A 14,290-nucleotide genomic window follows, 5' to 3' on the forward strand; every position below is an offset into this window, starting at 1 on the left:
GAAAGGCGGGGACGCTCAACCCAGTGGTGCAAGATTCACGTTGGGGCCAGTCAGATTAGACATCGGGGGTATCTGCGAGGACGACCCAAACACCGGACACGCCGTGAGGACCAGGCAACGAGCAAGCCGTACACTGAGAAGAGCTGGAAGAAATCAACGCAGCTGCACCACCGTCCTCTCCCAACAGACAAGGGCGAACCTTTGTTGCAAAACGTCGTGACTGAGTCCAGCGACTCAAAAAGAGACCAAACACAGTCGAACGGCAACCCTTTGAAGAAGACAGCACCGCCGCCACTTGAGCCCCACTAGCTCCTCTCTGCACCTCCAGCACTTTGCACAGCTTCCATTCATCACCGGTCATTCCACTGTGCTCCCCGATGCTCGGAAGTACTTGGCTGGAAGTTGACAGACCGAAAAGGAAAACACCACTGCTGCGCATAGCACGCCTGGACCACAGTCAACCGACGTAGAGCTAAGCAGAGAGCGAGACCGGAATACTGTGCATCAATCCACTGACACACTCCGCGCAGCAGAGAGAGGTAACAAGAGGCACGGGAACAATTGTAAACCGAAGTGTAACAACGTCAATAGAGCGGAGCATCGCAATACACACACGCATGGAGCCTCACATACACCACTGAAAACCCCATCATTTCTTCGTCCTTTTACCTCTTCAACCCCAAGTGTGAGGAGAAGAAAGAGGTCAGTAAACAACACGCAACACACTCGAGGCGAGGTTCCCCCATAAAATGTAGCCATCTCCAGTTGCGGAGGAAACTCTATAGAGCCCTCCGTTTCCTTGTCTAGGGTTACAGGCAGCCCATCAGACCACCTCCATTCGGTCGCAGTGCATATAAAATCCAAGATATGTGTAAAGCTCCGCTCCGCCCCATGTAAACCTTGTAACAAATCGGTAAACTTTGCTCCAAACGTGCCTCCACCGCCCATCGCCTCACTGCACGGAGATCCCGGCCTCCCTCCCCCCTCCACATCAGCGACCACAAGGCCCTGGACGCACACACGCGCCACAGCGACGTCTCCACGGCCTGTAAATTCCCCCGCACGCACGCTGTCACTCGCCACGGTCTCCATCATCAGCCACCACTACTTTAATGTATTCACTGTGATTGGCTCAAAGATGCTTCCTGTCAAAAATGATATAATGTAGCCATGTTGAAGCGTCACCACCTTTGAGACCTATGGGCCATATGGCTATGGCCGAGGTGGCTGCGTTCCCTGCGCTGGCCCGCGCCAAGAAGCTTTTCCTACTCAGGAAGCGAGCTGCGCTGCAACAGGAAGAAGATTCCAATGCAAAGGTGAAATCACCTCAACGGGGCGAAATTTCGAGCGCGAAGGTGCAGGAACCAGCTCGGTCGAAAGCCGTCAGCAACTGCACTGCCTCGCTCATCGCACTCTGCTCCGACTTCGACGAGCAATTGAAGCTTATCAATGGTGATGTGATGTTGGTGAGTACATCGGTGAGACGAGAGTACGAACGGGAGTCACTGGCGCTGGACAAGCTGACGTCGGCGCTGCTGGACGGTCAAGTGAGCGGCCTCGCGACGCCAGCAGCGATCCAACGAAAAAAATCTACGCACCGTGGGGTGCGACTGCAGGCGAGGAAGCCGTGCATCAAGCTGCGCGTGGTTGTACAGTCCACGGTGGAAAAGTCGACTACAGAAAAGCCCTCGACAAGCCCAAAGACTCTCAGTCGAGCGGCGCTGCTAGCTCACCAAGCTGTCAAGGCGCGCCTTTTGCAGACGTACGCTCGTTTGTACCTCTACCGCTGCCAGTACCGCGGCGGCCCGAGTCAACTCGCTGCTGCGGTTCGCCTCGCTTCTCGTTGTCGTCGATCGAGGGCATTTCGTCAATGGCGACGAGTTGTCACGCAACGTTCCAAGCTGCGGCTTCGCTGCCTTCGAGCGCAGCAGCGGGTCGAACACAGTGCACCCTCGTGGGCTCACTCCAGAGCCGTCGGAGTCGTGGAGACCGAGGGCAAATACGCGATGGCGAAGGAGTTCCACCAGTGCAAGCAGCTCGCTCGGAGCTTCCAGACGTGGTTAGGCTGGGCCAGTCAACGGCACCAAGTTGCAGTCGACGCTCGACCATACCATGCGTACCTAGCCACCTAGTCTAACGCCACAGTCCAACCGGCTAATACAAACCTCAAGTCATCCTAGAGTACGGCACCGTCCAGGACGGTGCCGCATTTGTGTATCGGAGACCGTGGGGCCGGCCACCTCGCAGGATGGCGACGTCTCCCGTGGAGCCCTCGCAGCAAACCACGCGCGCGCGCTCCATCGTGACCTTGGACGGCTACGTGAGTCGGGGCCGCGCCCCGCCCAGCTCCGTGCCTCGAGACCACTCGATGCTGCAGGACTTCGCGGCGTACCTGGAGCTGCGGCTCAAGTCGCAGAACCTTTCGCTGCTGCGGCGCATCTTCGCCGACTTCCTCAACGAGCAGGAGAACACGCTGGTGCCCATGATGCAGCAAGCCTGCACCATCATTACCATCTTCCCGGTGCTGCGCACCAGCGCCCAGCGGCTGCGGCAGGCGCAGTACCTGCTGGCTAAGCCAAAGTCCCACCTCGACTCGCGCGGCTGCGTGTTCCTCTACCTGCAGTACCGCACGGCCACGAGGAACATGGCGCTGTTCAAGCACCTGTTCCTCGAGTTCGTGTACCAGAGGGAGACGGCGCTGCTCCAGTTTGTGGAGAGGGGGAACGAGGTCATCAGCGTCATCCCGTACGAGCTGCGGCGCGTGATCGTCGCGCCAATTCAGTCATCTACACCTGCAGCGCCTCCAGTCCAGCCACAAGAATCACCCCGGGCGGTGGAAGCAGCAGCTGAGCAACAGCAGCAGCAACCAGTTGAGTCGGAGGCACCCAAGGCGCGGAAGACCCGCCTCAAGAAGCGGAAGAGGAGAGCTGGCGTCACGGCCAAGCGAGCTACGCGGAGAGAGGCGTCTTCGGCGGCATCTCCAGTGTCTTCGCGGCAGCGGCGGGATGCAGCAAGCGCGCGTGCGGAGGGCGAAGACGTCAGTCAGAGAAGAAGGGGGAGACCCAGGAGAGTCAATGCCGAAAACAATGCTGCTGCTGCTGCTGCTGCACAACAGCAAGATGCTGTGGCCTCTGCGAGGCCAGAACGTGTCGCCAACCGGCGAAGTAGACGTATTAGCGCTGTTGCTACCAACGCCGCCACTGAATCTGCTGCAGGAGAAGGTAACGAAGATAGTAGCGTACCTCCTACTAGCAGCGCTCCTGCTGCAAGAGAACGTAACGAAGACAGTAGCGTGCCTCCTACTAGCAGTGCCGCCGCTGAGTCGAGCCCAGCGCGTGGTAGAAAGCCGAAAGCGAATGTGACGCCAGGGCAGGATATTGCTGCTAAGCCGAGCCCAGCGCGTAGCACAAAGCCGGCAGCGAACGCGCTACCGGTACAGAATGCTGCTGCTGAGCCAAGCCCCGCGCGTGGCAGAACGCCGAGAAATAATGCGACAGCGGAACAGGATGCTGCTGCTACACCGGCTAAAGCTCCAGCCCAACCAGCTGCACCGAAAGAATCTCTGAAGGCCAAAGTGGGGCGGAAGCGCAAGGCTGAAACCGGAGCGTGCGAAGCAGATAAGCAGAAGGACAGCGCACCGCAGACACAAGAGAAGTCGCACAAGAGAGGCAAACCAGCGATGTCCGAAGCCACGTGCCGCAGCCAAGTGGAACTGATGCGCAAGATGGAGGTTTTTGCGGCGCAGATTCCTTGGGAGGCCGTCTACGGCAATTTGCCAGCGCCGTTCGATGAGATGAAGTACCCGGAGCTTGCCAAGAAGTTCCACCGCTTCTGGCGCCGCCACTCGCGTGCTGTGTGGGAGCGGCACTTCTGGGCCCCCATGTCCCGCAAGGTCAACGTTGCCGGTTTCAACAAGCGCAACAACCGCCAAATCAGTGCCAAGAACGCGTTCGAGACGATCATTGTGGCTGCGTACGAGCAGCTCGGGGCGGGCTTTTTCGTCACGCTGGACACGCAGAAGCCTCGCCACCCTGGCTGGTGGTACCGCAGCCCCGTCGTCGCGCTGTTCGCTCTCCAGGAGGCCAAGGGCGAGGACGCCGTCTGGGACTACGTCAAGAACGAGGCTCTGGAGCGCTTCCCGGACTACAAGCTGCCGGTCCCGCTCAAGGCGCCCAACTACGGCGCCGTGCGCAACTGCCACAAGGGCGATAGCGACTCCATGTGGATGGCCAACCACCCGCTCGCCTCATCGATGCTGAGCGAAATCGCCGCGCTCAAGGCGGGAAGCACACCGCGTGAAGCTCGCAATGAACAGACAGAGATCCGCCAAGCTGCAGCGGAACCCGACCGCGAGCCCGAAAACGCCATGACGGTCATGGAGGCGCTGGGCTTCACTTAAGCGCTGTCGAAAGGGGCGAATATGTTAAGTTTCAATGTGCATATATCGTAGGGCAGTAAGATAGTGTGTTTATGAAAGGGAACTGTAGTAAGAAATCGGTGGTGAGCACTATAACTTCAAAGTGACCGCCATCCGTACAACTTCAACTTGGTATGGTAATGTACCACCATTGGCAGACTCGATTTGGGTAGGCATCAGCAGAGCAGCGCTCGCTTGCGTTCGCCTCCAGCATCCATCGCTCTCTGCCTGGCCGTCCTATGCCTCTTTTCAGCTGCTACTACTTGTACATTCACCGAGCCTTCCACCGGTATGTATTGGGTTTTTTCGCCGGTATCGAACTTGTCGAACTTGACCTTGAAGGGGCGCGTATCTCTGCGAGTCCAGCGCAGCGGAGATTGCTCACGCGTCATCGAACGGAACGCACGCGCTCGACAAGAAGAGAAGAAGAGCCCCTCAGAGAAAGATCCGCCGGCTTCCACGCAAGTACGCACTCGATGTTCAAGCGGTCGTCGATAGGTCGAGCGGCTCCAGCAGCAGCTCCAGCGGACGAGGACGCGCCGTGCGCCATCAAGGTGGTCGTGCGCTCCCGTCCGCTGAGCGACAAGGAGCTGCAGGGCCGGACGCCCGTGGTGGTCAGCGTCTCGCGCTCGGCCGTGCAGGTGGTGAACCCCGTCGTGTTCGCGGACCCGGCCTTCCAGGAGGCTTTCCACGGCTCTGCAGCGGGTGACACGACGCCGCCATTGACGCTGAGTGCGGCGGCCATCGCCGCGGCCAACGCGGCGGGCGAGTGCCGCACCTTCCACTTCGACCGCTGCTTCGGGGCCTCGGGAGAAGCCACCGTCGACGCGGACGTGGACGCCGACAGCCAGAGACCCAACCAGGAGCTCCTCTTCGACGAGGTGGGCCGCTCCGTGATCGAGTCGGCCTTCCAGGGCTTCAACTGCACGCTGCTGGCCTACGGGCAGACGGGCAGCGGCAAGACGCACACCATGGTGGGCGACAAAACGGCCGCCGGTAAGGGCGTGATCCCGCGCGTGTGCGAGGCGCTCTTCCGGGAGATCGACGCGCGTCGAGACAAGGAGGCGGCGGATGAGGGCGACGCGGACGTCAAGCGCGCCATCTACAGCGCCCACGTGAGCTACTGCGAGATCTACAAGGAGAAGGTCAACGACCTGCTGGACACGGAGGCGGCCACGGAGAAACGGAGGCCGTCCTTCTCGACCCAGACTCAGGTTGGTGCTGTTGGGGACAGTGAATCGGGTGCTGCCTCCACTACCTCGCGACGAACCCTGAGGGTTCGCGAGCACCCGGTCACCGGCCCATTTGTGGAGGGCCTGAGTATCCGCTCGGTCACGTCGTACGCCGACATCGCCGAGGAAATGCTCGCGGGAGAGAAACTCAGGACGGTGGCGTCAACGCTGATGAACCCCGTGTCGTCCAGGTCGCACGCGGTGTTCACCATCACATTCACCCAGACAACATTCGACCCCATGTCGCAGTGTGCGAACGATAAGGTAGGTTGGGTTGTTTTGCTGTATTTTTTTTCTTCCTGATTCGGAAGTGGTGACTTTCGTTTGGGTTGTATGGATGCAGACGTCGAAGATCAGTATGATTGATCTGGCCGGCTCGGAGCGTGCGAATGTGTCGGGTACAAGTGGAGACCGGCTGAAGGAGGGGGCGATGATTAACAAGAGTCTGACGACGCTCGGACGAGTCATCTCCGCTTTGAGCAAGTACGTACTGCACTGCGTGCGCTTGGAGAGATTACAGTTTGGTTATAGTGTGCTAAACTCTGGTTTTGAACGACAGACAAGCTACAGATCGAATCCCTTACCGCGATAGTACACTAACATGGCTGTTGAAGGAGAGTTTGGGAGGAAACGCGAAGGTGGGTGCAGTATGACACTGTTCAACACAATGCACTCGTGGTTTCTAACTTGAATGGCTTGTTTGACGTGATAGACAACGATGTTTGCGATGATCAGCCCGTCCTCAGATGTATGTGGGTGCTCCCATTTGATGCTGTCAACAAGGCTAACTTGGTTGCGAATCATGACTATGCTGCATTTGTTTTTCAACAGAATTATGATGAAACAATGAGTACGCTGCGATATGCCGAGTCTGCCAAGAAGGTGATGAATCGCGCCGTTGTGAATGAGGACAAGAATGCGCGCATCATTCGCCAACTTCGCCAAGAAATCGAGCAGCTGAGAGCAGAGCTCGCAAGAAAAGAAGGAAGCCCCGGTAAAGAGCGCGTCAATGCCGGTTTATCCGCAAGTTTGGTGGAGCGCGAGTCCTTCTACGCTGAGTTACAGAAGGAGGTGGAGTTGTTTCGCTCGCAACAACAATACTTGTCTACGACGACGGCGCCTCGTGCCATTCATCTGAGCGATAGCCTCCCCAGCTTAGTCAATATGAGTGCCAATCTCGTACCTGGCGAAGCACTTGCGTACGTGCTTGTAGAGGGAACGACTTTGTTTGGCTCCGACCCCAATCCCGACATGACCAAGTACGAGACTGTCGAAGTGCAACACGACCACGATATATCTGAGGAGAAGGAAGGCAGTGAAAATGCATCCAAGCCGGCTAAGCCGAAGAAGCGACATGGCTCCTGGACTTCGACGATGCTGAGGCGACGGAAAAGCTCCTCGAAGAGTGCTCCCTCTACCCCAAGTGCGAAAGCGTCGCGGAAAGGATCTAAACTGGATGCGTCTGAAGTTGCGTGGGCTCTATCAGCGGATAAACGTTCGGTTATGCAAGTGTGCAAACTACCCGGTGACGAAGTGAGCAGAATCTTACCTCGTCACGCACGTTTCACGTGTACGCGCGCACCGATGGACCATAAAGCTGTGCAGGGCGAACAAGACACAACTGAGTACGTTGTGGAGCTTGAGTCGTTGGATCCAACAGCGATACTCCTGGTGAATGGCCAACCACTTGAGTATGGAAGTGAACACCCGATGAAGCTTCATCACGGTGACCAAGTGCGACTAGGCAAGCCCTACTGTTTCCGCATTCATGGTATGTTGCTCATATTTATTCTTCGCGGTGTGCTCGATCGCTGACGTGCTTGTTGATCATTCTCGTATTTAGTACCCGGCTACGTTGTACCGACTCCAAGAATTGCAGAAGCAGTCGAACAACCACCCGAGTTGGAGGTTGATAAGGATGAGGGTCGGGAGCTCGAGGTGCTTGTGAAGGAAGCTAACGCGATCTGCACAAAATGGGTACTCAACACAGAGTTCGCTGTTGGAATGGATGAACTTGAAGGCAAAGCGATACCGACGGTGATTGTGAGGAAGAAGCTGGAGGCGAACTGTTGCAGTACTGTACACTGGGACCGAACCATGCTTGAGTTGAAGCTCCAGTTCTTGCGGGAATTTGCTGCTTCGCTCGAGAACGTTGTCTCCTTCACAGTTGAGGAAACCCACAAGATTGAAGACTTGCCGATACCGGAGCCAGCCCCCAAAATCGCTGCTCCTCGACTTCCAAGTCATTTGGCTGGACATACGCGAAAGTCTTCGTATGGCGAAGAAACACTTCTCCCTGAAAAACACGAACGCATTGAAATGGCGAGCCAGAGCAAGCCACAAGTCCAAACGATGTCATCTCTACGTCTTCTTGGATACGGAAGAGTTTATATTGCAGCTCAATCCCCGGGGTCTAGAGTGCCGCTATCCGTCGCAATCTACGATTTCTCCGGAAACTATATTGGCAAACTGAGTACAGAACTGGAAGGGATCTCCGCAGTCGTGTTACCAATGAAGAAGAGAAGTATCTTGTCGCCGAGAGCACCTGCAATCTCGATGCATCGTGTCTGTGTCCATCTCGAAAAAATGGAGTTTGATGCTGGTAGCTTCGTTGCCGCGTCCGGCATTTCCGTCACGTTGAAGGAGACCGCTTCAAAAGCTAACGCTGAACTCAAAGCTATCGATAGCGCGGAGTCATCATCAGAGGAGATAGGAGGCACCCCCAAAATCTTCTCCACACCCAGAGTGCCGCCGGTTCAGGCTTCAGGTGATGGTGTCTCAATCGAGAATGCAGAACTCGACAAGATCTTTATGATCGGCGAAAAGTTCGAGACTGCGATCACTGCCAAGAAGGACAATTTATTCAGTCATCGTACTGCTGAAGAGGAGTCACTGTTGGTGGAAGTTTGGGGGTACGACGTCAAGCTGTCCCGTTACATGGCAACACCTGATGATGACCTGAAACCATCGAGTGGTGTTGCCATGGAGACGCAGCAGGTGGAGTTTTACGTGTCTGTAGATGTGGAGGAGCGAGAGGTGGATGGACTATATCACCCGGTTGCTGTAAAGCCCGACGGTGCATTACGACTTCACGCGAATCGATCTCGTAGGCTAATGGTTCGTGTGACGCAGTCCGACCAGCAGCCATTCGCGCTGAATGACATAGTGCATGTTCGAATTGCCGCACCTGATGCCCCCTCAGTTAACAGAACAGCCTCAATGTCGAGAATGATGGGCAAAACCACGCAACGGATGCTGCCATCGTCTCGCATGCTGTATGATCAACACGATCAGTCCTCTAGCGCTTCTGGTGACCTGCATTTGGTTGAGGTGGGGTCAACAAGATGGCAGGTGCTTGAGTTCCGGGGAAGCTGTGGTGTGGATGACGCAAGTCGTTCGCTAAACGCCGTGTTGCGATGGGAGCATGCCCCTGACAGCGAGTTGGAACCGATCAACACTGCTGGTGCTCGTTCGTCGTATCGCCTGGCCATAGCGTTCACGACGCGCTGGTCGAAGGTGCCAATTGTTATCTCAAAAAGCCTGGTTGCGAAGGTATGCGGAAGTACGGTATCGGCTACTCAGAGATTTACCCGCGGCTTGGTATCGTCGCGGACAGTATGGTGGGCAAAAGAGAGTTTCAGCCGCAGCTACCGTCTAGGCACCTGGTATGCAGCAGACATCATGGTTGACGATGACCCAATCGAAAGTGATAAGCCATTAGAAAATGATAACCCTGCCAGCGACAGTCAACCGGAGAACTCACCAAGGAATTCTTCCCTGACAAATGTTGTGATTGCCCACCACATCAATGGTTTGCACCGCCTGGAAACCGCCATGCAACTGGAACGCGTTCGGCAAAAAGTGTGGATAATGGTGAATTTGCGTATGGCAGCTTCGGGACAAGACGACAATAATGACACATCTCTGGCCGAAGCGATGACAACCACCAAGGTTAATCTCTGCTTGGACGAGATTTTCAAAAGGACCGACGACGAAGTTCAGGTGTTCGAAAGCGTGCAGTTCGACTCGCCCGAGCTCTTCCTGCGCCACTTACGCCGAACCGATCTGCTCATGAACCTCTTCACAGGGAAGGTGGACGATCTGGCCACAGTGACAGGGGTGCAAGGTTCATTCGAGAACCCCGTCACAACCGAAGACTCGCAGTTGAAGCTCAGGGAGCATGTGATTCACTTCGTCTCGGAACCGACACAACTGGTAGGCGGCGACCAGCTTGGAGGTGAGATGAGTGGCTTCCTTATGCTCTCGCTGTCTTCCGCGATGGATGAGGAAACGGCAGCCGCTGTCGTTGCACCTTTGGGGAGCACTACAGTGCGGCCGAGGACCCCTCCCAAAGCTAGCAGCCATCGGGTAGCATGGGAGCGCCAGTGGTTTGTGCTCAAGCGCCCATTCCTCTATGCGTATGAGAGCTTCGCGCGGAAACAACAAACGGGTGTGATGGATTTGTCGCTGTGCCAATTGATCGTGTCGACTGCATCCGACGTGCCGTTCTCGTTTCGACTGGTTTGCGTTGATGGACGAAAGCAGTCGGCGGTGTGGTGGCTTCAGGCGTCTACATCCGCGGAAATGAGGGCTTGGTTGGTGGCCATCGACCCACTCAAGATCGAGGCACGACAGGGGGTCGCTTCGACGTCCCCAACAGCAACACCAGCACTGACAGCGTAGTTGCTGATGCAAGAACAAAAAATAATCTATCGAGTCGTAAGAGCCGTCATCGTCGAATACGACGGCCGAACTTGAATTGAATACACGTTTCATTTCGTCGCGAAGGCATCGATGATTCTCATCACAAACTAGATCGCTAGCCCATACACGTATAGCACTGCCGTGATGGTAGCATTCTCCCACGACACGGTGCATGACCCTACCGTAGTAAAACACTCCCGAATTCAGAAATCTTGGTCAGTGTAAGAGGAGTCATTCAACGTACCGTCCGATTTCTCGTCCCAATACGCGCCACTACACAAAGAGTTAGCGAAGCATTGAGTTTCTCAGTGACGAAGAAAAGCACCATGCAAACCTGCTGACTTCAAGGCCTCCTCCCTTTCGTTGTCGGATGAAGCAAGTGACGATGTACTTGAAATTCTGCAATCGTGAACGGAAGAAGTCAACTGCTGCAATGCGATAACTAGTATTGCCACGAAAAGGGGAGACCGTACTGGGCAGAGGCGCTTCAGGTCTTCAATACAGGCATTCGTCACCATGTTGACCCAGTCATTGGCCTGGCATCAAGATACTAACCAAGTCAGAACCTGCTAGCACACAGCTACACGTGAGGAAGTCGAAGGTTCATTCACCTTGGTATTGTCGTACACGTTGCCCTCCAGCACACTTAGCACGGCGTCCTGCACGATGGCGCTCACCTCGTCTTTGAGCAACGGGAAGTCGTAGCAAGTATCCGTAGGCATGGCTGTGAGCGAGATCTCGTTTGGGCCGAAGGGTCTGGGCGCTGAGTGTCGCTTCGCCCACCAAAGCTCCATTTCGAGCCACGCGCGACTCGAAAATCACGGTGATGGAGCAAGACTACGAGGCCAAGGAATCTACCGCAGTCGAGCGCAAAGGAAAAGACAAGGATAAGAAGAAGCAAAAGCAGAAGGATGAGAAGCCCAAGGACAAGAAAACCCGTCGCCACTTTCGCGAGGAAGCAAAACAAGCTCAAACCCAAAGCATCCCAGAGGCCAATGAACTTAAGCCAGAGCTAAACCGATCTGATAGCGCTACGAGCAGTTTGTCACCGTCAGCCATAATTGAGATGTTTCACTTTCAAGACGATGAGTACTCATTCTCATCCTCGGCGTTGGTAGCGACGACGGCGCGACATCTTGTGGAGAACGAAGTCAGCGGCGACTTCTACCAAGTGAAAACAAGGCAGCGCAAGCAGTATTCGCCTTTACCGGACCATGCTAGACACCGACGGTCTTCTTTGGTCAAGGCCCAGCAAAAACTCCGGGATGGCTCGGTCAAAGCAGAAAGTTGGGCTTGTTGGACTATCTTGCAACGTGACGGCGAGAAAGCAGCGGTGGTCATGGTGCTGGGGGTTGTAGCAGGAATGTGCTGGATGGACGCGCTGAATCTGCGCTCTGGGAACGTATCGGCGTCGAGTGGCGGGACAGATCGCTTCTTGTGTGCTTACACTGCAAGTGCCGACCGCTCGCGGCTAAACCTCTTCGTGCTGTTCAAATATCCTTCACCACTCCAAATTTGATCGACGTTGATATCCCTGACACCGGCATTAACTCCTTACATCAAACACTTTTCGTGTTGTACTGGCGTGCTGATAGGTCTCATCCGGAAGCTGAGTCAAATGGACCCGCACCACGAGTACAAGGCACTGGGAGATGGCGCTGCAACTCAGCTTACATCGTACAAATTGGTTCGAGCTTTTTTTCCTCTGGGAATTTACTATTCAGTCATTGCTAACGTGCCGCTATTGATGTATCAGCTCCAAACCGCAACTGCGCTTATTGCCACAGCATTGATCGTGCTGTTGATCGGCTCGCCGTCCGCCCTTCGGTTGACTAGAGCACTGCAAACGAACACGAAGTGGTGAGGTAGTACTTCAGGAACTACGCTTACCGAAAGAGCCCAGCATAATTTTTGTGCCTGATTGGAGCAGGTGTGAAGACGTAGCTCCTACCTCATCACTTTTCCAAAGCGGAGTATTGGTTCTACAGGTCTGCGCGGGCTTCAATGTGGCCCTAGTCACAGCTGCCTGGCTTTTGGTAGCACTGGTACGTTTTCACTACTTATGGTTGTCGTCCAACTGCAGCTAGCTGACAAATTTGTTATCTTCCTGGGATACGCAGCAATGCAGCGCAACGATGTCTGCCACAGCAACCAATCGCAGTCGCGTCTTGGAGCTGCAAGACGCCCTCACAGTCCACGAAAAGCGGTCTGCTGCACCTTCGTAAAAGCTCACGGAAGTGTTCATGAATACCTGAAACTTACTGATGCTCGTTGTGGATATTGAATGAACAGCATCCACGAGCTGCAGGGAACCCACCTCGAGCGTCTGTCTGCCGAAGACCTGAAGTCGCTTATCCAATTGCACCAGGCAAGGCCGTCGTCTGTCTGTTGCCACCCTCTATGAGCTAACATTTACCTGTGATCCACTTTACAGCGCGCGATCGAGCAGACCGAAGGTGTGCTCGTGTCGAAGCTGCAAGCGCAGCCGCGTCCAACTGCCGCCGGTTAACGCAGATGCCTATCAGTGTGTCTGTCACACGTCGCAGAAACTGAAGCAAGGTGATGTTTTTCATTGAACCACTGACTGCTATCCATAGATACTTAATTACTACGACTCCGCCTCGCCTCGGCCAGCATGGCACCCCTCGGGCGCTGCATGGTGCATTCCGCTGGCAGTCATTTCATCAGAATGACCGATAGTGTCTGCCACAAACAGGCCGCTTTCGGTGGGCTTGATTTGCTCGCTCTGGTCTAGGTTTCATCTACCTTCGACCGTTAAGGGTAGCGCGCCCACCGTCGCGGATGACGAGCGGTGGTGTGCATTCCCTGAGGAAGCACTAGGGCCACGAGGTTCCTGCATGCTTCGTATTGCAACGGACCGTCGCCGCTTTCTTCGGTGGTGGCCGCTTCTCGCCCCGCGGGGGGCCGGAACAAAGCGCTCGGCTTGGCTCGGCTCTGGTTCGTTTGCACCCTCCTCCGGCTTCATCGGATCGCCCGATCCATGCAAAATATCTCTCCGGTTCAACCGACTTAGTGACGCGACGGACACACGCGCGCACTCGAGCCGTCGCCAAGTCGGAGGCGTTGACGTCGCGGTGGCGAGGACGCCTAGGCGACACTTCCCTGCGACGCAATTGCTGCAAGCGCGTCGCTGCAAGTTGCAGTTGGCTTGTGATGGCTGGTAACGAGGTGAGATCGCCTTGCAGCCCAGGCCGCGCGTGCAGTTCCAGAGCGAGGACTTCAGAGCGCGATCTTGCCGGATGTGCTGGTCCACCGGACCTCGCTGACAAAGAGCTGCAGCCTGCTGACTTGAGGAACTTGCGACGGCGAAGCAATCGCCCGACGAGCGTTTGTAGCGCTCACGCTGCTGAGACCTTGAGTGCGGTCCCTGGTGCTATTCTGCGGCGTCTACACATTTCTCGTACACACTACACCCGGCTACTGAAGCGAGCCAGCCTGCTGTATGTCTCGTTGTGCCGCGCTGGCAAAGCACTTGCCAGTCGCACGACCCGCCCGGATACTTGCCAGCGAACTGCCGTCGCTGCTGCGCACGCTGCCGGCACCGCCGATTGCTTCTTCGGTCATGTTCACTGGTGGTTGTTCTCTTGCGGCGTGAAATGCGTCCCTGTCTTGACCGGGATACGGTTGCGACCAGCGAGCCCGCGCCGACGAACACAAATTTGAGGAGACCGTCAAGTTGAACGAAAGCCGGTGAATCCGCGCATTACCTTGCAGACGTGTTCACGGGCAAGATGCAAGCCGCGAATTGCCAGACAGCGTAGGCGGGGCATTTCAGTGGCGCGCGATGTGGACGCCCCAGGGGCACTTCAACTTGGTGCATGAGTTTTCCAATACACGTGTCCAAAATCTCAAATGTCCGTCCGAATCACCGATAACTACATATACCGGTAGCACACTTCGGTGGCGACTGTTGCCC

General features: G+C 55.9%; 5 protein-coding genes across 6 annotated transcripts; 4 read left to right on the forward strand and 1 right to left on the reverse strand.

Annotated features, from left to right (window-relative positions):
- Positions 1–1,208: 1,208 nt before the first annotated feature.
- Positions 1,209–4,399, forward strand: IUM83_16913 (uncharacterized protein; the record flags this gene model as incomplete). Of its 2 annotated transcripts, XM_067941828.1 has the most annotated exons (3): positions 1,209–1,762; positions 2,248–3,037; positions 3,116–4,399. In XM_067941828.1, the coding sequence occupies 3 exons, from the start codon at positions 1,209–1,211 to the stop codon at positions 4,397–4,399; spliced, it is 2,628 nt and encodes an 875-aa protein (XP_067794384.1). The 2 variants fall into 2 exon arrangements, with proteins under 2 accessions (XP_067794384.1, XP_067794385.1); XM_067941829.1 differs by lacking the exons at positions 1,209–1,762; positions 2,248–3,037 and having other exon boundaries at positions 3,563–4,399.
- A 494-nt stretch (positions 4,400–4,893) lies between these two features.
- On the forward strand, positions 4,894–6,249 carry IUM83_16914 (Kinesin-like protein; the record flags this gene model as incomplete). The annotated part of the gene is made up of 3 exons (XM_067941830.1): positions 4,894–5,913; positions 5,993–6,148; positions 6,214–6,249. The coding sequence occupies 3 exons, from the start codon at positions 4,894–4,896 to the stop codon at positions 6,247–6,249; spliced, it is 1,212 nt and encodes a 403-aa protein (XP_067794386.1).
- A 20-nt stretch (positions 6,250–6,269) lies between these two features.
- IUM83_16915 (Kinesin-like protein) lies at positions 6,270–10,332 on the forward strand (the record flags this gene model as incomplete). The annotated part of the gene is made up of 6 exons (XM_067941831.1): positions 6,270–6,287; positions 6,362–6,397; positions 6,481–7,420; positions 7,493–7,640; positions 8,256–8,725; positions 9,542–10,332. The coding sequence occupies 6 exons, from the start codon at positions 6,270–6,272 to the stop codon at positions 10,330–10,332; spliced, it is 2,403 nt and encodes an 800-aa protein (XP_067794324.1).
- A 128-nt stretch (positions 10,333–10,460) lies between these two features.
- Positions 10,461–11,075, reverse strand: IUM83_16916 (Dynein light chain; the record flags this gene model as incomplete). Its single annotated transcript, XM_067941832.1, has 5 exons — positions 10,461–10,531; positions 10,598–10,626; positions 10,688–10,752; positions 10,827–10,889; positions 10,965–11,075. The coding sequence occupies 5 exons, from the start codon at positions 11,073–11,075 to the stop codon at positions 10,461–10,463; spliced, it is 339 nt and encodes a 112-aa protein (XP_067794364.1).
- Positions 11,076–11,179: 104 nt separating this feature from the next.
- IUM83_16917 (ABC transporter B family member 11) lies at positions 11,180–12,862 on the forward strand (the record flags this gene model as incomplete). The annotated part of the gene is made up of 7 exons (XM_067941833.1): positions 11,180–11,847; positions 11,935–12,040; positions 12,110–12,213; positions 12,284–12,398; positions 12,474–12,559; positions 12,646–12,721; positions 12,788–12,862. 7 exons carry the CDS (start codon positions 11,180–11,182, stop codon positions 12,860–12,862), a joined length of 1,230 nt encoding a protein of 409 aa, XP_067794318.1.
- Positions 12,863–14,290: the final 1,428 nt, after the last annotated feature.

Source organism: Phytophthora cinnamomi (assembly GCF_018691715.1).
Source record: "Phytophthora cinnamomi strain GKB4 chromosome Unknown Contig25, whole genome shotgun sequence".
In the NCBI taxonomy this organism is placed as follows: domain Eukaryota; phylum Oomycota; class Peronosporomycetes; order Peronosporales; family Peronosporaceae; genus Phytophthora; species Phytophthora cinnamomi.